The following is a 25,168-nucleotide window of genomic DNA, read 5'->3' on the forward strand; positions in this document are numbered from 1 at the left end:
CCGTGCAGGAGTGACGGTCATCTCTGCGAGAAATAATACCACAAGTTCTCAATGTTCAGTTATGACCGAAGACTACTGCGCAGCTCGAACTGCGCAGTTTGGTTAAAGATGACTCAGCATTTTGGCGCGCGTGCACGAAATTATATTTTGAAAATAAATGCTGACGTTTACATTTCGGGTTTTGAAACTTTTGCACCTTCGGCGGAAAATGTATTAATATAAAATACAAGGTCAGCTGCTATGCAATGACACCATTCACTAACTTTTACCATGCAAAGTAGAGAATATATAGCCTCCTGAAGGTAGGGCAGTTTTTGCAAAGTTTGAAGTCACATGATGCGAAAACGAAAGTGAAATTCGAAAATCCGGCCCAACCAAATTTAGATATTGTCCCATAGATTCATATGCCACAATCAAATTCAAGATTTCTTGAGAAATGTCGGAGGAGAGAGATTTTGAAAATCGTCATTTTCGCATTTTTTTGCCAACTTTGAAGTCACGTGACACAAAAACAAAAGAGAATATCGAAAATCCAGCATTAACAAATTTAGATATTGTCCCATATATTTACATGCCACAATCAAATTCAAGATCGCTTGAGAAATGTAGGAGGAGATAGAATTTGAAAATCGTCATTTTCGCAACTTCAAAGGCCTCGTGACCTTGACCTTGAAAGTCATACCATCGTGTACGTCTCATCGACCTCTATCAGGATCACTAATAACCAGATCTCCCGCTTCAACTTCATTGTGAACGGACGGACGGACGGACGGACCCATATTACCCTTTCTCTCACCAATATTATTAGGTCATTGGAAATGACCTAATGAAAAGCTGAAATGTCTTGTGTCAATAAGTATTCAACCCAGTGAAGTAATACTTTGTAGAAGTGCCTTTGGCAGCGATTGCAGCTACGAGTCTTCTTGGGTATGTCTGTATCAGCTTTACACATCTAGATTTGGGGATTTTCTCTCATTCTTCCTTTCAGATTTGCTCAACCTCTATCAAATTGGATTGGGGGGTGAACAGCAATCTTCAAGTCTTTCCACAGATTCTCAATGAGATTCAAGTCTAGGCTTTGGTTGGGCCACTCAATAATTTTCACGTTCTTGTTCCGAAACCATTCTAGTGTTGCTTTGGCTGTAAGCTTGGGTCATTGTCCTGTTGGAATGCAAATCTTTGCTGCAGGTCTCAGGATTTTTGCACTCTGAAGCAGGTTATTCTCAAGCATTTGTCTCCATTCATTGTTCCCTCTATCCTTACAAGTCTCCCAATCCCTGCCACTGAAAACATCCCCATAGCATGATACTGCCACCACCATGCTTCACAGGAGGGATGATGTTAGATGAGTGATGGAATGTGCTCGGTTTCCGCCAGACATAGTTCTTTGCATTCAAGCCAAAGAGTTCAATTTTCATCTCATCAGACCAAAGAATCTTTTGCCTCATGCCCTCAGAGTGTTTCTCATGTCTTTTTACAAACTCCAGGCGTGCTGTCATGTGCCTTTTTCTCAGGAGTGGCTTCCGTCTGGCCACTCTCCCATAAAACCTAGATTTGTGAAGTGCTGCAGAGACCGTTGTCCTTCCGGAAGGTTTTCCCATCTCAGCAGAGGAACTCTGTAGTTCTGTCAGAGTGGTGTTTGGGTTCTTGGTCACCTCCCTGATGAAGGTCCTTCTTGCCCAGTTGCTCAGTTTGGTAGGACGGCCAGCTCCAAGAAGAGTCTGTGTCGTTCCATATTATTTACATTTCCTCATGATGTAAATATTCAACACTCCATATTCCATATTCAACACTCCAGAAACTGTTTTAAACCCTTCCACATATCTATGCTTACTCACACTTACATCTCAGTCATACGGACAATTCCTCGGACATCATGGTAGAGTTACTGCTATGTGCTGTTCTTGCAGATGGCAGCTTGACTGCTGGATAGCTATCATTTCTTGGAGTGCGGCCGTGCCGCTCATGCTGTGCCCCTCCACCAGTACACTCGTACTCATTTCACCGACCTGAGGAGGATTACAGGCTGAGTCGACCCTACCTGGTGTTAATTCAACAGCCAACGAGGCTCAAACTCAGGACCCAAGGATCCCAAACCAGCCACCCTAACCACCAAGCCAACAGCAGGCTTGTATTTTCTGCTCTGAAGTATACTGTCAACTATGGGACCTTGTATAGAAAGGTGTGTTTCTTTCTAAATCATGCCCAATCAATTGAATTGGCTGCATGTGGACTCAAATCAAGTTGTGGAGACATCTTGAGGATAATAAAAGGAAATTGGATGCACCTGAGTGCAATTTGGAGTGTCAAAAGCAAAGGGGTTGAATACTTATTGACGCAAGACATTTCAGGTTTTCATTTTAAATTAGTTTGTAAAAATTTCAAAAAAAAAACGACTTGCTTTGTCATTGTGTGGTATTTTGTGTAGATCGGTGACAATTTTTTTTAATTTAATCAATTTTAAATTCAGGCTGTAACACAATAAAATGTCACAAAAGTAGACTTCATCGATATCGATATACCGGTGTGGTCATACCGGTACATCGATATTATTATTTTTTTTTTTGAAGAAAGAAAGAAATATATTTATATACAATTACATTTTGTTTTACGCAGATTCCAAAAATACGCAATAGTCCAATACGTATTCATATATGAAGTTCACACCATTGACACACGGTAATTTTTCAGAGTATTCTCAAATGCTGCTCTTTTTTTCCCCCATGAGAATGGATATCTTACTTCCAACTTCAACTTGTATTGAAAATGATTTTGTTTTAAAGCGAGATCAGTATTGGTAATCGGCACAGGTCGGAATCCATCGCTATCGCAGTACAGGAATGACTATCGTGGAACGCAATACCGTGATCGCTTCCATACCTGTATCACAGCTCACAGACTCGGCACAGGGTTTCTAAAGCACATCCGATTAATATAAATAATAACCAATTGGCAATTGCTTTCAAACCAGCCACGAGGGCAAAGAAAAACACGATTGTTTGCACGGGTGCTCGGATTCCGAGGATTAAAAGTTAAAACATACTCTGCTTACTTCCTGGTATGTCTTGTTGTCATACGTTCCACTGTTCCTGTTCCACGTTTAGCTGAAACGCCGAGTGCATCAAAGCTTTTCGAATCATTTACGGGATTTAAAGATTGTAAACACCATTCATCGATTCATTGGTGATACACCAGTTTGTTTGGTTTTTTTTGGTGAACCGGTATATTCAGAATTCCAATACCGGTATATCAATATATCACCGGACCTTAGACAAAAGTCAAAGGGTGCGAGTACTTTCTGAAGGCACTGCACATATGAAAATACAGTATTGGATTCGCCATATATGCTAGATATCCCTTATTGTCAGGTTTTCCGTGTGTGTGTATGTGTATGTGTATGTGTATGTGTATGTGTATGTGTGTATGTGTGTATATATATGTGTGTATGTGTGTATGTGTGTATGTGTGTATGTGTGTATGTGTGTATGTGTGTATGTGTGTATGTGTGTATGTGTGTATGTGTGTATGTGTGTATGTGTGTATGTGTGTATGTGTGTATGTGTGTATGTGTGTATGTGTGTATGTGTGTATGTGTGTATGTGTGTATGTGTGTATGTGTGTATGTGTGTGTGTGTGTGTGTGTGTGTGTGTGGGTGTGTGTGTGTGTGTGTGTGTGTGTGTGTGTGTGTGTGTGTGTGTGTGTGTGTGTGTATCTGCAACGCGAGGCTCCACAGCACGAACCAGCGAACCGATTTCGATGAAACTTTGCCAACAGGTGCCATTTGGTCTGGGAATGTGCACGTTTGAATTTCGTTGCTGAGCAACCACCCGTTGCTGTGCAGCGGCCGAAAAACCGTGTACAGTATTTTCAATACTTGTCTTTCATTTTTGAATGTGGAGAAACGAGACTTCGGAATTAAACACTTCGAGATATTTAGAAAATTTAACTCGAGCCGATTTTTGATTGAGGTTTTATTTTTCAAATGGTAGTCCTTCAAAAATCGGGTGTCTATTTACCGTCATTTTTTATGAGGGGCTTAGGAAAGTGGGCGGAGCTTAGGGAAAGTGGACTTGGTTGATGAAAAGTGGGAGTGGTGTAGGAAAGTGGGAGTGGCGTATGAAAGTGGGAGTGGCGTATGAAAGTGGGAGTGGCGTATGAAAGTGGGAGTGGCTTGTGGAAAAGTGGGCGTGGCTTGTGGAAAAGTGGGCGTGGCTTGTGGAAAAGTGGGCGTGGCTTGTGGAAAAGTGGGCGTGGCTTGTGGAAAAGTGGGCGTGGCTTGTGGAAAAGTGGGCGTGGCTTGTGGAAAAGTGGGCGTGGCTTGTGGAAAGTGGGCGTGGCTTGTGGAAAGTGGGCGTGGCTTGTGGAAAGTGGGCGTGGCTTGTGGAAAGTGGGCGTGGCTTGTGGAAAGTGGGCGTGGCTTGTGGAAAGTGGGCGTGGCTTGTGGAAAGTGGGCGTGGCTTGTGGAAAGTGGGCGTGGCTTGTGGAAAGTGGGCGTGGCTTGTGGAAAGTGGGCGTGGCTTGTGGAAAGTGGGCGTGGCTTGTGGAAAGTGGGCGTGGCTTGTGGAAAGTGGGCGCGGCTTGTGGAAAGTGGGCGTGGCTTGTGGAAAGTGGGCGTGGCTTGTGGAAAGTGGGCGTGGCTTGTGGAAAGTGGGCGTGGCTTATGAAAAATATTGTGTGGCTCAGGAAGTGTGGTCAAACAAGAGCATTGAGAGAAGTTTATCGGGTTTTCCGTGTGTGTGTGTGTGTGTGTGTGTGTGTGTGTGTGTGTGTGTGTGTGTGTGTGTGTGTGTGTGTGTGTGTGTGTGTGTGTGTGTGTGTGTGTGTGTGTCTGCAACGCGAGGCTCCACAGCACAAACCAGCAAACCGATTATTTTTCAAATGGTAGTCCTTCAAAAATAGGGTGTCCATTTACTGTCATTTTTTATGAGTGCCAGTTGGCAAAATACGCAATAGGAAAAATCTTGCCAGGAAGAGGAACAATTGGATGTGAATCAATACGTCTTGGCAATGAATCTTCGTCTTGGCAATGAATGATCCTAGCGAATCCCTCGTCGCCTACCGGCTTGTATACTTCTTTGTGTGCACCCTGGGCCAAAAAGTTGATTTTTCACCTTTTTTGTCACAACTATTTTACCACACATTAAAAAACAAAACACCAAAACACCAGAACATGCAGAAACAACTGTACAAATCAGTATGGAATTGCTTGTTCCTCAGCCTTCTTTAAATAATCCAGTATTTTGGTCAAACTTTCAGAAAGCTTTTTGCACCGAGAAATGTCACCGTTGTCCCATTCATGCTTGACAGCTTCTCAAAGTTGATCAGAATTTGCAAATTGCCTTCCAATAAGTTTGTGCTGAATATAGGCCCAAAGATTCTCTTTGGGATTCAAATCAGGACTCTGATCAGGCCAAAACACAAGTTTCAGGTACTTTTTCTCCAACCACTTTTTGGTGGCTTTTGCAGTATGGCCAGGGGCATCATCTTGTTGAAAAATGACTTCTTTGTTTTTTTCTCTCCAGGAAATAACTTTTGTAGGCTGGGAAGTAATCCTTTCTCTAAAATTTTCTGATATTCCTCATCAGTAATTGACTGTTCACACCTTATCAGCTCACCAACACCAGCAGACAAAAATGCACTCCAGACCATGAGTCCACCTCCTCCATGCTTCACAGTTGCTGAAATGCACTCAGGGTTGAATCTCTCACCAGATCTGTGAAGGCAACGTTCTGGGGCATCACCACAAAGCTCAAATCTAGATTCATCACTCCAGAGAACTCACTGAAACCAGTTGGAATGACACTTCCATATTCGGCAAAAAAGTGCAATGTGTCCTGAAATGCTTTTCTGAGATAATAGAGGCTCCTTAGCACATCTTATTGAAGCAAAATCAGCATCAGTCAACTTTCTTGTGGGGTCCTTCTGGAAACTCTTGTTTTCAGCAGTTCTGAATTCCTCCCACAGTTTCTGCAGATTTTTCTTTCTTTTCCTGAGAACGAAGAATTTCAGTCGCCTGTCATCTTTACTTGTGGCTCTTTAGTTTTGTGCCCATGACCTGAACCTGGGTACTTTTTTCTATGATTTTCAGAACTCCAGAATCAGAGAGAATTCCTTTTGGAGAGGGTGGGGGGGGGGGTTTTATGTTTGGCCAACTAAACAATAGGTGAGATTTTGTTACACAAACTCTTTGTACATAAGGGACTGAGGTGACGGCGGGGGAGGCGAGGAGTGAGACAGAGGGATGGGGGGGGTGGGGTGAGTTGGGTGGCAGCAATGAGACATAAGCAGCCCATAACAATTCGCTCTGGAGGGTGAGCATGACTGGCAGTGCAATGAGTAAGGCTATATCCCTCTGGAAAGTGCGCGCACAATGTGTGCACACTAAATTGAGAAAAGCAAGAGAATGGAGGATGTGTTTGAGCACAGGAGAATTGGGTAAAGTAATGCTACGATAGATGTGGGTGGGGTGGGTGAGCACCTGTATGCTGATGACCTGGTGCTGATAGCTGACAGTGTAGAAGAGGTAATGGGTAAATATACAGCATGGAAGGAAGTTATGAAGGCCAGGGGACTGAAAGTGAACACAGGGAAAACAAAAGTACCGATTAGTGTTGTGGGAAAAGGAAGTGTAGAAAAAAAAAGGGAGGTGGCCGTGCGTTGTCTCGAAAAAAGGTGTCGGTAGCAATTCAATATTGTGTAAATCCTGCAACTGCTGGGTGCATAAGAGGTGTAGTAGCATCAGGGGTAGACTGCAGGTGGTTTCTGACTTCAAAGGTGCTGTTTGCGCAGGTAAACAAGTGGCTCCAGTTTGAGTGGTGAGGTTAGTTTATAGGGATTATATCCTTGGAATGTGTAGATAAATTATGTTACCTTGGTGATATGATTGGTGCAGAATAAACAGTGACGAAAAGAATTAGAAGTGGCTAGAGGAAGTTTGAGTTGTTACCCCTATTGACATTGAGAGACCTCTCTCCAATTAAAGGGAAAACTTAATGCAGCTTGTGTTAGAAACATGATGTTGTATGGCAGTGAAACATGGGTGATCAAAAAGGAGGATGAACGGAGGTGTGAACAAAATGAAATGAGAATGGTGAGGTGGATGTGTGATGTGACACTGAAGGATAGGAAACCAAATGTGGAATTAAGAAATAGGTGAGGTATAGAAAGCATTCGTGAGGTTATGTGTAGGGGTAGGTTGAGATGGAGACCATGGTTCAAATCCCAGCCCAACTATAAATTGTCAAACGCGTTTCACAGGCAGGGCGATTCACCAAAGTGTGTGCCTTCCATCGGATGGACATTAAACTGGATGCCCCATCTGCCAGCATTAGTTAGTGGACGTTAAAGATCCTACGGTGTCCTTCATGAAGAGGAGGAAAGCTATCGCTGACACCATGGAACGAAGTACAAATTCCTGTTTAGACTTCCTGAGCACGAGTGGCAACATGATGATTGCAGTCAAGTAACCAACTACTTCAGCAGCACTTATGCTCGGCACAAGGCATGGTACATGATGATGACCGCCCAGTGATCATAAAACAAATTTCAAAGAAACATTTTCCACTTCAATAGGAAAGAGCACCAACACTTGTCAACTGAACTGCAGTGTGTATTCAGCTGGTAACAGAAACATTTCCAAACTAGAAGGGAGGGCACTCGGTGGAGTACATACCTCCGCCACGTAATGCCTGATCCACGACAACATATCAGGACTAATACATTTTTGAGATATCATGTCATATTGTTTTTGGCCCTGTCTCTCAATGATGAAGAATCACTTAAAAAAACTAAATAATTCTTGTATCCAGATCCGGATTGGGATCGTCAGCAAAATCGAATGACTTCACCCTTGACAAATACCCAACCTGTCCCCCAAGTTTCATCCGAATCAGTCTACAACTTTTTGAGATATCGTGCTATATATCATTTTTAGCCCTATCTCTCAATGGTGAAGAATCACTCAAAAAAATTCTAGTTGTCGGATCCGGATTAGGATCTTCACCAAAATCTACTCAGTTCATCCTTATCACACACCGAACCTGTCCACCAAGTTTCATCCGGATTCGTCCGCAACTTTTTGACATATCCTGCACACAAACAAACAAACAAACAAAGACAAAAAGGGGTGAAAACATAACCTCCTTCACCTTCGGTGGCAGAGGTAAATATCATACTAGATATAGTTTTTGGATCCATCTCTCAATTGTGACGAATCACTTAAAAAAAAAAATTATCAGATGTGGATCCAGATTCAGATCTTCACAAAAATCGAATCAATTCGTCATTGCCACAAAACCAGCCTGTTCACCAAGTTTCGTCCGAATCCGTCCACAACTTTTTGAGATATCGTGCTATATATGGATTTAGCTCCATCTCTCAATGGTGAAGAATCACTTTTAAAATTCTAGTCGTCAGATCGGGATGCGGATTGTCAGCAAAATCAAATCAGTTAGTCATTGCTACACATCGAACCTGTCCACAAAATTTCATCAGAATCTGTGCACAACTTTTTGAGGTCTCCTGCACAAAGAGAAACAAATGAAAAATCACTCACAGAGCGACAACTTGGCAAAACAGCACAACGTAGAGTGACACTAGGTAGAGCGCATACCTTTGCCAGGTGGAACAGCTCACATTTTGTATCCCAATAATGGGCTGTATCTGAACCAAAATCCAATCCGCTTGTTCTTGTCACCTATCCAACTCATCCACCTTGTTTTGTCATAACTCGTCCACAACATTTTGAGATATGATATATTTAGTTTTTGGCCTTATCTATCAATTTTAGAAATTAGGCTTGTGTTGACCTTTTGACATTAAAATCAATTGGTAGTTGAATTCAGCGACCTGACATGAAAATGCTCTTCAAATTTCAAGTTAATCGGATAAAAATTGAGGATTTTAGAAATATGGCCTATGCTGACCTTTTGGTCTAAGTTAATCTCAAAATTAATAAGTGGTTGAATTCAGCGACCTCTTATGTAAATGGTCTTCAAATTTCATGCAAATCGGGTGAAGATTGACAATTTGTCGAGAATTAGAATTAACAGGGTCTATCTGACATTTCATTCAAATTTAGAAGAAGTCCATGTAGAAGGGCAACAGAGGAAACTAAGTAAGATTATTTTATGTAACCTTTATATGTACCTGTTATGTAGCACACGATATGAAAACAAAATGTTATGAGATAGCGGCAATTCCACTTTGAATTTTTGATTTCATTTTTCTCAAACTTTAAAAAAGTGTAGTTGGACCCTGTTAATTCTCGGTCGATGAATTTCAGAATTTTTTTTTTTAAATTTGGCTGATTTTGGGTTGACCTTATTGCCTATGTTGACCTTTTGAACTAAGATAACCTCAAAAGTAATAAGTGGTTGAATTCACTGACCTGATATGCAAATCCTGTTGAAATTTCAGGTCAAATCGGATGAAATTTAGAAAATTTGGCTAAAATTGGCCGATTGGCCTATGTAGATCTTTTCGGTCTACCGAATTTGAAGAAACTTCAATGCGGAACCCGTCGCAGGGTCGGTGTCATTAATCTCTGAAATTTCATAACGATCAGTTTGGGCTGGAGGCAAGTGGACAGACAAACACACAAACAAACAAACAAATGAAAAATCGTGCTTAGCACGACACTTGGCGAATTAGTTGACCTTTCCGTGTGGTGGGCCAAGCTGTAATGTCATGGAATGTGTGGTGTTTATTTGTTCGTACATTAATAAAATGACGCGACGTCACAAATAACAATGATCAGGCGCGCGTTGTCATGGTAACGGCAGCAGATTGAAAATGTTCACAACTCATTTAAAGCCACCATGTGACATTTAACAACTTATCGGTGCTTGTTGCCTTCATTCTGATCGTAGAAAATATTTGAAAATACCTAGGAACATTGCTTTTCAACCAGCTTTACGATCCTGTTATCAGGTTTGAAATATGTTGTAAAACAAAAATATGTATTTTATATGTGTGTTTTTCATGTTTTGGGTGACCCTAACCTTGACCTTGGGTCAATTTCGATCAAACTTTGTACACATGTTAATATTACATGCATAAATAGACAGTATAAGTTTCAATATAATAAGTGCAAAACTGTTTGAGAAATAGCCATGTGTAATTCACAAAATTACCCATTGGTTTACAATGGGCGATAATATAAAGTGATGCAGAATCCAGATCCTGATCTTGAACATCACCAAAAGTCACATACAGTATCTTTTTGCACTGTGGATTTCAATCAGCTGTTAAAATTTCATCCAAATCGGTTAAGAATTGTGACCTGTAGAACGAATAGAATTTTTTTTTAATCACACCAATAGCTAAAAACTTTGACGTCATACGCTTGCGAAAACTCCGCATAATTTGTAATAACATGCATTTTAAAACATTTAGATATTCCATTGAAGTTTGTTTTGGCGTCAACAGGAAGTCGCTACGACTTCTGGTTACCGAGTTATGTTCAAAAGCTTGTTTTCACCTTTTTTTGACGTAACGTCGTGACGTTAAGTGCGATTATGACGTGATTTGATCCCAGACTATTTCAGCAAGATTAGCTCTCACGTGTTAAAATTTGAGAACAATTGCTTCAGTAGTTTCGGCTGCACACGAGCGTAAATATTTTTTTTTAAATGACGTCAATAGGCAAAACTTTGACGTCATACGCTTGCGAAAACTATGCGTAATTTGTAATAAAAGATGCATTTAGTAGTCATTTAGGTATTTGAATGAAGTTTAATTTGGCGTCAACCGGAAGTCGCTACGACTACGGTCACCGAGTTATGTCCAAAAATGTGTTTTCACGTTGTGACGTCACATCGCGATGTTTAGTCTGATTAAGACGGGGTTTGGACGCGGACCGTCTCAGGTGGATTGCCTATCAGGTGTACAAATTTAAGAACGACTGGTCCAGCCGTTTGGGCTGTAGACGACCGGACAAACAAACAAACAAACCAACAAACGGAACAGACCAACATACTTGACAAAATCGAAGATTTCGCCAAGTAACAAATGAACAAACAAACAAATCAATCACTCATCGAGTGACAACTTGGTGAAACAGAACGGCACTCCATCGAGAACATACCTCCACCAGGCTGAGTAGTTCACATTTTGTATGCCACTGATAGGTCGGATCTGATTCCAGACCTTAACCAAAATCGAATCAGCTTGCTCCTGTCACCTAACCAACTCTTCCACCTAGTTTTGTCACAAGTCGTCCACAACTTAGAGATACCCCCAAAGGTATCTCCAATTTGGCTTCTCCCCAGGTATGATGAGCATTCCTGAAAATGATGTTAAATGTTTATTTTTTAATCGGTCATTTCCATTACCATGCATAACCTTGGAGAGGATAAACCTCCAAACACTTCACTAATCATTCTTCACCTTTGTCACCAGTGTTTCTGGGGCCGGGACTGGTGTTTTGATCGCAGTTCTCAGAATCAGAAGCAGATTAGTTTCCCAGAAAATAAAGCAATCGTCAGGTGCACACGAGACATCACTCACCCCATGAAAACCTCGGTCCCAGGGTATCACAGGGGGATACCCTGGTACCAGGCGATTGAAACCCGCATTTCACGCGGGTTCTTGCAGCCACGAGATCACATTTAGAGGCATGAAATCTCACCGATAACGGTAGGAACTCGTCACATTTTTGATTTACATGCTTATCGGTGATTGCTGCGAGAGAAATTCGGCCTTTATGAAAATTTGGAGTAATTTTCAGGGCACTTCTGGGTTTGAATTCCAATCGACGGGCGGCTTTGATCGACCAATCAGAGCCGTGTTTTCAACACATGGGACCGGGGCCTACGGGGAGCATATGGCTTGGGAGGGATCAAGGGTGCGCCCCATGACTACAAGCCAACGACTACAAGCCGCAATGCCAAGATGATCCAGGAATGGTAAGTGAGAAACACACAAACAAACAAACAAACAATGCAGATTTGACAGTTACGTTTACTATGGATTCACAAATATTACAGAGAAGGGGATGATGAAACCACAATGCTTGATCCATTTGAAGGTCTTGACTGCCAAGTCATTAAAGCCGAGTAAATTGAAACAACATCTCCAGTCTCAGTACCCAGACTACATTGGTAGGGACCGATCCCATTTCGAAAGGCAGCAAGAAAGGTTGAAGCGCCAATGCCTTGAATCAATTGTATCATTCCAGCAACAAAATGCAGCCACTGTTGAAGCCTCCGACCTCGTATCCCTCGAGATCGCATGGAAAAAGGATCCACATCCCATCGGTGAAGAATTGATACTGCCATGTGGGAAGACAATGGTGAGTCTGATGCTAGGTGAGAAAAGTGTCGAGAAACTAAGTCCAATATCGTTGTCTAACAACACAGTGAAGTGGAGGATGTGATGTGATGTGTCGAACGACATTAAAGATCAAGTCGCAGAGGAGATAAATAACGCCAGGGTCTTCTGTTTCCAGCTTGACGAGTCGACTGATGTTTCGTCCTGCTCGCAGCTCATGGTTTTTGTTCGCCATGTTAAGGCTCAAGATTTGAAAGAAGAGTTTATTTTCTGCCATAAGCTGGAAGAGACAACAAAAGGTGAAGATGTCATGGAAAAAGTGTTGTGCTTTTTTGAAGATGAAGAATTGAGCTGGGCGGAGAGTATGTGGCATGTGTTCAGGTAGTGAGCCTACCATGCTCGGCTCAAAGGTCAGGATTTCACGCCTTCTTAAAGGCAAAAACACTCGATGCAATGTTTGTACATTGTATGATTCACCAACAGGCTTTAGCTTCGAAAACTCTTCCCCAGCCACTGCTTGAGACGATGAATACCATTATCAAAATGGTCAACAACGTCAAGGCGAGTGCTTTGAACACTCGGCTGTTCAAGAAACTGTGCAAAGATATTGACTGAACGGGAAAGTTTACTGTTCTACACACAGGTTCGCTGGCTGTCCAGAGGTAAAATTGTTCGCAGAGTCTTTGATATTCAAGGGAAGAAGGATTTGCTGTCTGAATGGAATCAGCCAGAATGGAATGTGAAACGAGCCTACCCAGTTGATATATTTTGGCAGTTGAAGGAACTGAACACCACACGACAACGCAAGGATAAGTTGGGAAGCTGAAGAACTGGCGGTGCAACATTGAGGCGGGAAACACGACGGCAATGCTAGAGCATAAGACTGCTGTCGATGAAAAATGTACTGAAAAGATGACACTTGATTTCTCAGCATCTGGCAGCCCTTCAAACTGAATTTGAAAGATACTTCCTGGATACGGATACGGACATGGCAGGCATCGTGCAGAATCCTTTCCGATCACCAGTAAGGGCGATACCCGATGACGACGACCAGACGTAGACTGAACTTGTTTCACGTGGGCGTGAAGCTCAAATTCCAGACAGAATCACTGCCAGTGTTTTGGGGAGATCTGACTGAATCGTACCCCAGACTTTTCGACATCGTTATTTGTAATTTATTACCATTTGGATCCACGTGCAGGTGTGAGAGCACATTTTCAGTGTGAGTGCATATGAAAACGAAGTCAAGAAACCGACTGGACGTGGAAGATGAACTGCGGTGTGCACTCAGTGCGACTGAGCCCAAAATACAGAAGCACCAACCCTCTCGTTGAACTTTTCAAACACATCATTAGATTTATTTGGCTGGGATTTTAATCATATCATATAAATATGCCAGAATTTGGAAAAATAAATCCTTCACTTGGGAGGGTCAAAGGGGGTAAAAGGTGATTTTGATGTCAAAATGGGTAGTGACCCAAAAAAGGTTGGGAACCACTGCTTTACAATAAAGTGTGACGGAGACGGCAGGAGCACACACAATTACATGCAGTAATACTTTTTGAAACTATGGAGGGAAGAAGAAGAAAAAAAAAAAAAGGAAGGAGGTGTATAAGCGGACAGTACAAGGAAGGACAACACAAACAACAACCACAGAACGATAACGTGTTAAAAAGGATCCTTTTTTCATGCGTTTCACTTCATTTTACATCCTCATTGAGCCACACAGACAAACATGCAAAAGGTTCGTGAAGCAAAACTTGCCATCTTTTAAATAAATCCTTCACCGCAGTGATGGGTAGGCACGCCGAGTGGATATTATCACAAACAAGCTTTGGCTTGTGTGGCAGTCACTGTTCACTGGCAGCGAGCATGTGTGGCGGTCACTGCTCAGTGGTGGCGAGCACGAGCGGCGGTCTGCTCACTGACAGAGAGCACGCGCGGCGGTCACTGCTCACTGAGGGAGAGCACGCGCGGTGGTCACTGCTCACTGGCGGCGAGCACGCGCGGTGGTCACTGCTCACTGGCGGCGAGCACGCGCGGTGGTCACAGCTCACTGGCGGCGAGCACGCGTGGTGGTCACAGCTCACTGGCGGCGAGCACGCGCGGCGGTCACTGCTCACTGGCGGCGAGCACGCGCGGCAGTCACTGCTCACTGGTAGCGGGCACGCGTGGTGGTCAATGCTCACTGGTAGCGAGCATGCGTGGCGGTCACTGCTCACTGGTAGCGGGCATGCGTGGCGGTCACTGCTCACTGGCAGCGGGCACGCGTGGCAGTCACTGCTCACTGGCAGCGAGCACGCGTGGCGGTCACTGCTCACTGGTAGCGAGCATGCGTGGCGGTCACTGCTCACTGGCAGCGAGCACGCGTGGCGGTCACTGCTCACTGGTAGCGGGCACGCGTGGCGGTCACTGCTCACTGGCAGCGGGCACGCGTGGCGGTCACTGCTCACTGGCAGCGAGCACGCGTGGCGGTCACTGCTCACTGGTAGCGAGCATGCGTGGCGGTCAATGCTCACTGGTAGCGAGCATGCGTGGCGGTCACTGCTCACTGGTAGCGAGCACGCGCGGTGGTCACTGCTCACTGGCGGCGGTCACTGCTCACTGGTAGCGAGCACACGCGGTGGTCACTGCTCACTGACGGAGAGCACGCGCAGCAGTCACTCCTCACTGGCGGAGAGCACGCGCAGCAGTCACTCCTCACTGGCGGCGGTCACGCACGGCGGTCACTGTTCACTGGCGGCGAGTAAGACCTCAAATCGATTCCACCAGTTGCAGTAATAACCAGAACACCAACGACAATTGAGAAATCACCAAACGTTCGTTCTCGGCTTCAACACCGCAACGAACGTGGCTCTGGATTAACCAATGAAATCGCTTTACCGGCAAAATAGCGTGAAGCCAAATGTTACCGCTACCGGCTACACAAGTGCACTTGGAAAACCACATCGGTGGAGTTTTTGAAAGACTTGTAAACACACAAATCAAACGATGCACCACTCGAAGCAACGAGTGAATGTACGAAACCTCGAGTGAACGATCAGAATCCGTCGGTTTCGTGTCCATCGCACAAGCAATCAGACGACGGCTCGTGTGACATCCCGAAACCACGGCCACTCACCTCGTCATCTTCCCATTGTACGTCGGGCCGTTTCTCGCTGGGCGCTAAGTTACGATCCCTGCCCATAAGCTCGTCCAAAAGTTGCGCGTTGGACAACATGGTGAACGTCAATCAACCCTGCAGTGTGCCGTCCGATAACCCTGTTCATTCAACATGGCAGGGCTTTCCGTCAATTTATAAATTGTACAACAGCCTCGGAGGAAAATTTGTCGTGCAAATGACAACAGGGACCAAGCCTTGGCTGCCTTGGAGGCTGTTATTTCGAGCAAACCTCAACTGCAGCGGATTGGCTGAAATAAAGCGAGGACCGTTTTTGTGAGAACATAAAGTGTTATTTTATAAATCTGTGACTTTAACAATTAAGCATATTCACTGTTATGGTAGAGGGTAAAATCCTCTTGTAAAACGATTTATGGGGTTTTCTGCAAAAAAAACAAATGGAAAGAAATATGTCACTGACGAGGTACTTTGGGGCTGATAGAATGGCCGAGACTCCAAAGGTACGCACACTCGTCTCTCAGCTGTCTTCCTTGGGTTAGAATCCCGACCCAACTATAAACCGTCATCCCGGTGTTTCACAAGGCAGGGTGATCCATCACTGTGTGTGTGCCACTCCTCGGATAAACGTTAAAGACGCCACGGTGTGCTCGCGAAGAGGAGGCGAGCCATTACCCGCATCCAGTGTGACCACTCCTCATTTTCATAAATGCCAAGGTGAGCCAATGAAAAAAAGCCAAGAATTCACAAGGTTTAGGAAAAGCGTTGATTATAGAAAACCTAGAGTCGGCACAGCAGAATTCGGTAATATTGTTGTGGGCCGGGTTCGGTGGCGGTAAACGACGAGGTGGAGCAGTAGAGCCGTCTCCCACCGAACACCCGGAATTTAAGTCGTGACTCTCGGACAACTCCGAAAGGTCACGGGTCACTTAAAGACCGTGATCGCCAATTTTCTGATGGCGCGGGGTAGGGTCAATAGCCAAATTTCAATATACCCAAATCCCCACGTCGTCAAATTACCGGGGAAGTCACACCCTCGGCCGACTTTGTCCGAACCGAGTCACTGTTACCGACTCGGATCCGGCGTAACTGAGCGGAAATTACCAAAGCCACACCAGACCAAATGAACGATTTACGGCACCGACGGCCTCACTAATTCTCAATACGCACCGTGCTGGGTCAATGGGAGAAAGCACAGAAAACAAGCTGGTACATTTAACAGGGGGTTATTTATAAACAATAATCGGGGAGGGGAGCACACAAAGAGCAGTTACCCGAATAAATGAAATGCAGGCAATGTACAGTGAGCGAAAAGCACTTAACAGTTCTACTTAAAAGACGCGCCACACACACACACACACACACACACACACACACACACCCAAAGAAATGGTGGCCGCGGCCTTTATTTGGCCCTTCAGCTCGGGAAGGAAAGGCGAGCTGAGGGCAGGAGCCTATTCTTGCACCTGCCCGCCTCATGCGGTCTGGTCGAGCTTGTCCGGTGGCAGGACTCAAACCCACCGCCACAACGCAGCACCAAGCACCAGGGACCAGGAACAACGCAACGGACGCCAGCCAGCACGGGAACGGACCAGACGAGACGAGCACCCGTGGGTAGACGACAACGCCAGCAGGCAAGACGAGGCTTCTTCTCTTTCCTTCTTCCTTTTCTCGACGGCTCGCCACCTACTCTTATCCTTCCCCTCCCCGCGGGTCGAGGGAACCACTCTGAGGGACTCGCCTCCGGATTGGACGAGATGCGAACATCCCATCTCGCTGGGCGCGGCCGCTCCTGAGGTGGTCAGCCTCCTGATTGGACGAGGAGTCTCGGGGGGTGTGTCGAGGCGTCTCAGAGACCCGCCCCCCTGAAGAGGCTCCGTAGTAGTTTTTGGCACGCTGGCCTCCCATTGGCTGGGGCGCGCGTGCGATGCTCGCCCTTCGCTCATTGGCTGGAGGAAACGTTCCATGCCCTTCCTCAGGGCGGAGCCTCGATCTGAGGCGATGGAGGCTTCGCCCACGCCTTCAGCCAAAAACACGTGGGCAATGGCGACCGGGTTGAGTGAGGGACGGTGCCGCTGTTGTTGTTGTTGTACTTGATGTATAAAACCTGACTATAAAATAACTCACAGCGCACACACAAAATTCCCATTAGACATAGGTGATGGATTCTAACTATACACATACTTATCGAAATAACTGAACTATGGGGATTCTGGCTGTTTGTGTGCAAAAGGTTTCCAAATCTGTAACAATATTAGAATATCGGGAGCGAAAAAATCAAAAATCATTCATGCGATACATATTGTTGCGGTCTTCGCGCCCGCCGGCGTGCGAACGGCCACGTAACTCGAATCGCGGCACGTCGCCCACCGGACGGACAATCCAGTCGTGACCCTCTCGGACTAACGCCGGGAACCAGTCACGGGTGGACCTTTCGGTCTCACCGCGATCGAGCCAATCAGCCCCCGCGTGGGATAGGGTTGCTCGCCAAATTCGAACTACCTAAGTACCCACGCGGAGGGTAGACCGGGCGATCGCACCTCGCCGCAGGTCGACTTCGGATACGGGCCACTTAAGCGACCCGTTCCGTACTATCAGAATAACCGAGCGGTGTTATCGTCGACCTCGACGGTTCGATTAATTATCGGGCGTATTCAGCCCACTACCAACCCTTTACGTGAAGCAAGATGGGGATTCAAAGAAAGAAATGACGAAGCGAAGCGGGAGAACAGTTCAACAATAAAGCACATTTATTCGCGACGAACGGAAAGCACACAAATACAATTCCACCAAATGCACACAAAAAAGAAAACACAATTCCATTTACACAAAAGCAAACATAAAAGTGAAAACACAGTGCAGAGCTAATACCGACTACCGAGCACACGGCAACACTTATACAATTCTACTTCACAGACGGCGCCGACAACACATACCCAAAACCAAGGAAAAGAAATACCCTCAAGAATGAGGTAGGCCTGAGGCTGAGACCCGGTCCGGCCCACCCGTCTGGAGATGAGACGCGGAGCGGCGATGGCCCGCAACCCGCGGGCCTCGTGGACAGTGCCGGGCAGGGGGTGGGAACGGGGCCTCCTTGGTCGCACTATCTCAGCGCGGGGGGAAACAGGAGGGGGTTGCTGATGCTCGGGGTATAGAGGATCTTTATTATATGCGCGACGAGCGTCTCCACCCTCGGCCAGGTCGCGCTGTCGGCCTCCCTCGGGTGCAGCTTCCTGCACGACGCGAGCACCCCCTCGTCTGGTGTCGCCGCCTTTCCACAGCTCCGTCCCCTCCGTTCCGACTCCAACGCACACGACGAGCAGTTCCACCGCCCGCGAAGTCTTGACCCTTTGCTTCCGACTCTCCTCTTCTTGACTCTCCGACCTCGTTCTGCTCCTTCTCTCGTTCCGACTCTGACGAACACCGTACTTTTATCCCCCCGTAACTTCGCCTTTGACTTTTCACCTCGCTCCCCATTGGCCCGTGAAAAAGTGGGCGTGGAAGGCTTTTGATCCACAAATTTGCATATATCGATCGTTCTGGAGGCGGGCCACCCCTCGCTCACCGATTGGACGGCAAAAAGTGGGCGTGTGTCGTTTTTGATCCGTTTATGAAGCAGAAAATCCGTGATTTTGTACACGCTGTTCAACGTGCGCCCTACACGAGTCCAGCATCGGTGCCCATGAGTGGCGCGAGATGACGGTGATGCGATGGTGGCGAGTTGTGACGGTAAAGGTCATGGCGGTTGTGGTGAAGCGGCGTTGTGGTTGGTGGTTGTTGTTGTGGTTGTGATGGTGGCGATTGGTCCAAAATAAAGATAGTAAAAGAAAACGGCTATCCTGAAGAGTCGCAGCACGTATAAATGACATGTATTCCCAACACAGACAACGGGTTTGGGCCTAACTACACATGCACTTACCGAGATACCTCACCTAAGGGACCTGAATGGTGGTTTGCGAATCTGGTAACCACAACACTACCCCCTTCCCTTTTTACAGACTCGTCCCGAGTCGTCAAATTTTCGTGTGCCATCATGTGTAGTTTTCCCTAGTACACATTTTACCTACGGATCCCTGAGTGCGACATTCATGGTATTCGTGTCCCCAAAATAAATAACCTGAGGGCTGCGTAACTATCTAAACAAACTCACTCACACGGACGACTTAAATAAAATTGCCGGCGCTAGACAGACATGCCGGGGGCGCACTCATATTTACAGTACATCTTACCCTTAACTTACAAATTTTACACTAAACCATGGCCCAGGATCATTGAACTCTGCAAAAGAAAAGCAGTTAGCAGGGAGCCAGGCTGCTCGCATGCAGTCTCTGGCTCAAACAATGCAGGTGACAGGGAACGTGGCTAGCTGCTCACACGCAGTCCAAGGCCTTCCCTTTTGAACTGAACGCAGTGAACCACAACGGTGCATGGGCCGCACAACGCAGTCTCCGTGCCAGCTCAAGTGGCACACGCAATGAGCACAACGAATGGATGCATGAACACAAACACGGTGCACGGGCCGCCACTGCAGGCCCGTGTTGTAGCTGCCAACAGGGCAGTTCTTGCAGCTTGCAAACTGTTGCCTTGCGGATCCTGGCGCACATGGCAATGAACAGGGGGTGGGGGGGCAAAGCAAAATTGAACGGGGCTGGTGAACATGGGCAGTGGGCATGGCATGGCAAAGGCAGCAGGCAAACACAGCCCGCAGAAGAAGGCCGCTGCAGGCAAACACAGCCCGCAGAAGAACTGGCCGGCACAGGCCTCGAAGAAAACAGCCAGCAGATGAACTGGCCGGCACAGGCCTTGCAGCACACAGCTGCCGATGAAGTTGGCCGGCCTCCGCCTTGAAGCAAAACACGGCCAGCCGATGAAGTTGGCCAGCCTTTGCCGTTCAATGGAGGTTGGTGGAGGGAGTGCGGTGGTGCTGGCCACTTGGAAGGCGGGCTCGGACCTACCTACCCGTCTCCCTCCCAACCTATCGCCTTTGCCTGTCACTGTACATACCCACTCCCTTAATTTGTCAAACCCCAATTTAGCCCCAACTTATTTTTTTTTGTTGTTTTTATTTTTACTCCCCCACTATAAATCGTCCCCTAACCCCCTTTATCGTCTTTGTTCGGCTAACCTATCCTGTCACCTAGCCTACTCCCAACCCCTACGTTCCCTTCCCGGAGGGGAACAAGGGAGAGCTAACGTCCTGTGTCGAGGCCCAACTCAAGCCTCAGAATGGCCTCCCCAGAGTTCGGCGATCTATAACCCAAGTGGGTCCAGCGGCCCACAACGAGAGCGAGGGGATGGATGGTGCGGAGGGGTACATCTCCTAATCTACCCTATCCATTTAACTGTTAAACTACCCCGGGGCTTTCAACAAGCGCCTCTCGCTTAAACTATTGGTTCTAACAACCCAGATTCCCGTCGCCTGTGTTGGTGTCCTCACAATTTCGGGCCTCGCCCCCCAATTTTCTCTCCGTGCCCTCACACGGTCTCCTGGCTGGGACACGTGGCTCCCTTTGGCAGGCACGACCCTCTGCCGAATCTCCCGCTATGGCACCCCGGGCACTACACTGCCTCCGAGCCTACCAGCTCCCTAACACCGGGGAGTGCCCCCATGGCACCTCCCCTGAAACGCACACGTGGCAGGCCGGCCTCCCGGGCCCCTTTTCCGAGGGTCACCCGTGCCCACTGCACTGCCCACGCGGCTAATGGCGCCCCGGGCCCCGCACCAAGCAGGCGCACCCGTGCCCACTACTCTATCCCGGCCCCCCATGGGCCCTTGGCCTACCGCGGCCGACTAGCCTGGTGCCCGGGGTACCCTCTCAGCGATACTCACCTTTCGCAGCCACGCTCCCAAGCCCGTCAACAGGGCTCCTGCACCCTCCAAATGGGTCTCTGAGCCTACTTTCCCACCAACAGCAAAACGACCTCCATTTTTCAATTTAACTAACCCCCTAACTCACTTTACACTGACCCCGGGGTCCCTTGGGCGGGAGTCACTCCTCCCCCCAATCACTCATCGCACCATGCATTCCCCATTCGCTCCATACACACAGACCCGCTGGCCTCACTCACTCAACATGTACACGTACTCACCTCACAACTCACCAACTCTTCAACACACACACCGCTGAACTCTGCCATCCTTCTAACTACCTCCCCTAACTAACTCGTGCTCCCACGTCGTCCCTTAAACTATAGCACGTTCCTTTTAACACTACGTAGCTAAACTACGTCCCCTCTACACACTCACTGTCAGTCACTGTCTCCAAATAATCCCATTTTATTTCCCAACCTAAATCTGGCTACAATCCCTCTAACTAATCCATTCCACGGACTCCATGAGGACTTACCCCTGCCCCATGAAGTCGGTCTAACTAAGCTAACCCTTCCCCCTAACTAGTTTCCATCCTGTGCCCAGGGTAAGGGGGTCTTTCACCCCTTGCCCAGGAATCCTGTACACCCGAAAGTGAGGCTTGCTTTTTTTTTTTTTCCATGCGCAGCACCTGCGCGGCAACTCAGAGCTCGCGCACTTTGCACCTGCCCGTGACGTCATGCAGCTGCACGTGTTCCTCGTCCCTCCTTGGACGGGACCATCCGGCAGAGATACCCCTCCTGCCGGATTCCAACCCCACGTGCAGCCATGACGTCACCGTGCGCAAAAAAAAAAACACAAGCCCCACGTCTCGAGGGGTTTCCCACGCGAACACATGTGCTTTGCCCGTTGGAGCTTAACACACACGATCGCGTGGAGAACCCGTCCGGTCCAAATCCATTTACCTGCCTAAACTTTGTCCGTCCGCGGGATCGGCAAATCCACCGCGTGCGTTTCCGGACCGGGACTTCACTCTCGCAAGCGAGCACGTGGTGGTCTCGTGCGTTGCACAGCACGAACCTCGTGCTCACTGCTGGGCGAACCCGGCACGGTCCACGAAATAGCTACAGCCGCTACTCGGCTTTCTCTCCTCTGTCGCCGTCTCCGTCGCCATTCCACACACGCATACCTGCGTGTCACGACGCACACAGTCCACACCATCACATTCACACGGGGAGACGCGGCTGCGTGCTCCCGCATGCCAACCGACATCTCCCTCTCATACCGCTCTCTCACACACACGGTCTCCCTTGCACACAGCGACCTTGCACACGGCCGTTCACTCACGCGTGCGGGGGCACTCACCCGCGGTGCCTCACTCGCACTCCGTGCCTCATCCACACACGGCGTGCTGGGAAGCACGTACTCCGGCACCATCGCCACCACACCACTCACACGTGGTGCCTCACTCATACTGGCCGTTTCACTCACACACACGGCCTCACTCACACACGGTGCCCCATCCACACCCGGCGTGCTGGGAAGCACGCACTCTGGCACCATCGCCACCACACCACTCACACACGGGGTCACTTCCACACACGGTGCCGCACTCACACCTTGCACCACACACACAGGGACAACCACACTGGGGATTTGTGTCCCCACAAGGGTCTCCGGGGCCTCTACACCCCCCAAGCTCTCCGTGCACCCGTCCACAGCACTCGTCCCCTCAACCTCGCAAAGCACGACCGAACTCACCTGGTCGTGACTCGCCTCAAGGGGGAATACTCCCTCCCCTCGTTCCTGGAGGAGGCCATCCAGGTGCTCGCACCGGGTCCCTACACGCTCCGCGAGCTCAACCCCATTGTCCTCCACTACCTCCGTGTGTGCGTGCGCGTCACTTACCCCGTCTTCATCGTGTAGTCTTCCTCTATCGTTCCCATCTCCCGTGTCTCTGCCAACTCTTCACCCTTTACCTCCCTTGTCTCAACTATTATTTCTGTTGTCGTCACCTCGTGTCTCGTCTCACACGTTTTGGTCTCCCCATTTAATTTTTCCCTTTCGGTCATCGTCACGACCCTCGCCCAACACGTTCCACGAATTATTTTTTCACCCGCCTCCACCGCGGGCCTGTCAGCCGTTGCACCCCCACCCAGCTCGTTTGCTCCCACACGTGAAGTCGCCATTCCCAGCTCCCTGGTCACGGCCTTCATGCCCGCCTGCAGGCATCGGCCCATGTTCTGCGTCTCACCCCGCAGCTCTTTCATTTCTTCCCTCATTTGCTGTGTATTCGCATCCATCGTCGTTTTCACTTCATTTGTATTTGTATCCATCGTCGTTTTCACTTCATTTGTATTTGTATCCATCTTTTCGTTCATTTGTTCGTTCATGCCTTTCATTTCGTTTTTCATATTCGCCTCCATCTTTTCGATCATTTGTTTGTTCATGCCTTTCATTTCGTTTTTCATTTCATTTGTCATTGCCGCATTCATTTGTGCCAGCATGGTGAATAGCTGGGCCATGTCGGATGCACTCAAGTGAGCCGTTTCGGCAGGGGTTGGGGAAGGGTCTTGGTGGAGAGGGGGGGGGGAGGTGTCATACACCGCGGCCGCTGCCGCACCCACCTCGGGTCCTGGGTTCAGTTGGGCGAGTCCGTGTTCCTGCACAATCAACATTTCCTGCTCGGGGATTCCATCCTGGACCATGGATCCTACACATTCTACATCCATTTCTAATACCCCGGCTCCCGCTCGCCTTGAGACGCCATCTTGCTTCTCGTGAAGGGGTAATTTGCTCGCTCGTAATTTGGAGGGATCCGGGGTCGCTTCTCTCACCCCTGGCCCGATTCCCGTGAATTTCGCTGGAGACAGGAGAGCCTGTTGTCCCGCTCTCCAATACCAGTGCCGCGAGGAGGGCGATGAATTTGTATCCCACTCCTGACACCAGTGTTGCGGTCTTCGCGCCCGCCGGCGTGCGAACCGGCCACGTAACTCGAATCGCGGCACGTCGCCCACCGGCCGGACAATCCAGTCGTGACCCTCTCGGACTAACGCCGGGAGCCAGTCACGGGTGGACCTTTCGGTCTCACCGCGATCGAGCCAATCAGCGCCCGCGTGGGATAGGGTTGCTCGCCAAATTCGAACTACCTAAGTACCCACGCGGAGGGTAGACCGGGCGATCGCACCTCGCCGCAGGTCGACTTCGGATACGGGCCACTTAAGCGACCCGTTCCGTACTATCAGAATAACCGAGCGGTGTTATCGTCGACCTCGACGGTTCGATTAATTATCGGGCGTATTCAGCCCACTACCAACCCTTTACGTGAAGCAAGATGGGGATTCAAAGAAAGAAATGACGAAGCGAAGCGGGAGAACAGTTCAACAATAAAGCACATTTATTCGCGACGAACGGAAAGCACACAAATACAATTCCACCAAATGCACACAAAAAAGAAAACACAATTCCATTTACACAAAAAGCAAACATAAAAGTGAAAACACAGTGCAGAGCTAATACCGACTACCGAGCACACGGCAACACTTATACAATTCTACTTCACAGACGGCGCCGACAACACATACCCAAAACCAAGGAAAAGAAATACCCTCAAGAATGAGGTAGGCCTGAGGCCGAGACCGGGTCGGGCCTACCCGTCTGGTGATGAGACGCGGAGCGGCGATGGCCCCGCAACCCGCGGGCCTCGTGGACAGTGCCTGGCAGGGGGTGGGAACGGGGCCCCCTTGGTCGCACTATCTCAGCGCGGGGGGAAACAGGAGGGGGTTGCTGATGCTCGGGGTATAGAGGATCTTTATTATATGCGACGAGCGTCTCCACCTCGGCCAGGTCGCGCTGTCGGCCTCCCTCGGGTGCAGCTTCCTGCACGACGCGAGCACCCCCTCGTCTGGTGTCGCCGCCTTTCCACAGCTCCGTCCCCTCCGTTCCGACTCCAACGCACACGACGAGCAGT

The 25,168-nt window shown here is 48.1% G+C and overlaps 1 protein-coding gene across 5 annotated transcripts in view; it reads right to left on the minus strand.

Annotated features, from left to right (window-relative positions):
* Positions 1–15,608, minus strand: part of LOC147024639 (luc7-like protein 3) — a 108,051-nt gene extending 92,443 nt beyond the window's left edge. For all 5 annotated transcript variants that reach the window (XR_015059114.1, XR_015059115.1, XM_085884715.1 and 2 more), the window contains exon 1: positions 15,393–15,608. Coding sequence is in view for 3 of the 5 variants with exons in the window: in XM_085884715.1 (XP_085740841.1) it covers positions 15,393–15,491 (99 nt within the window). In the remaining 2 variants the exon portion in view is untranslated. The remainder of the gene's footprint in view (positions 1–15,392) is intronic.
* Positions 15,609–25,168: the final 9,560 nt, after the last annotated feature.

The sequence above is a fragment of the Eptatretus burgeri genome, chromosome 6, assembly GCF_056783735.1.
Source record: "Eptatretus burgeri isolate ZD-2024b chromosome 6, Ebu_testis_v1, whole genome shotgun sequence".
Classification (NCBI taxonomy): Eukaryota; Metazoa; Chordata; class Myxini; order Myxiniformes; family Myxinidae; genus Eptatretus; species Eptatretus burgeri.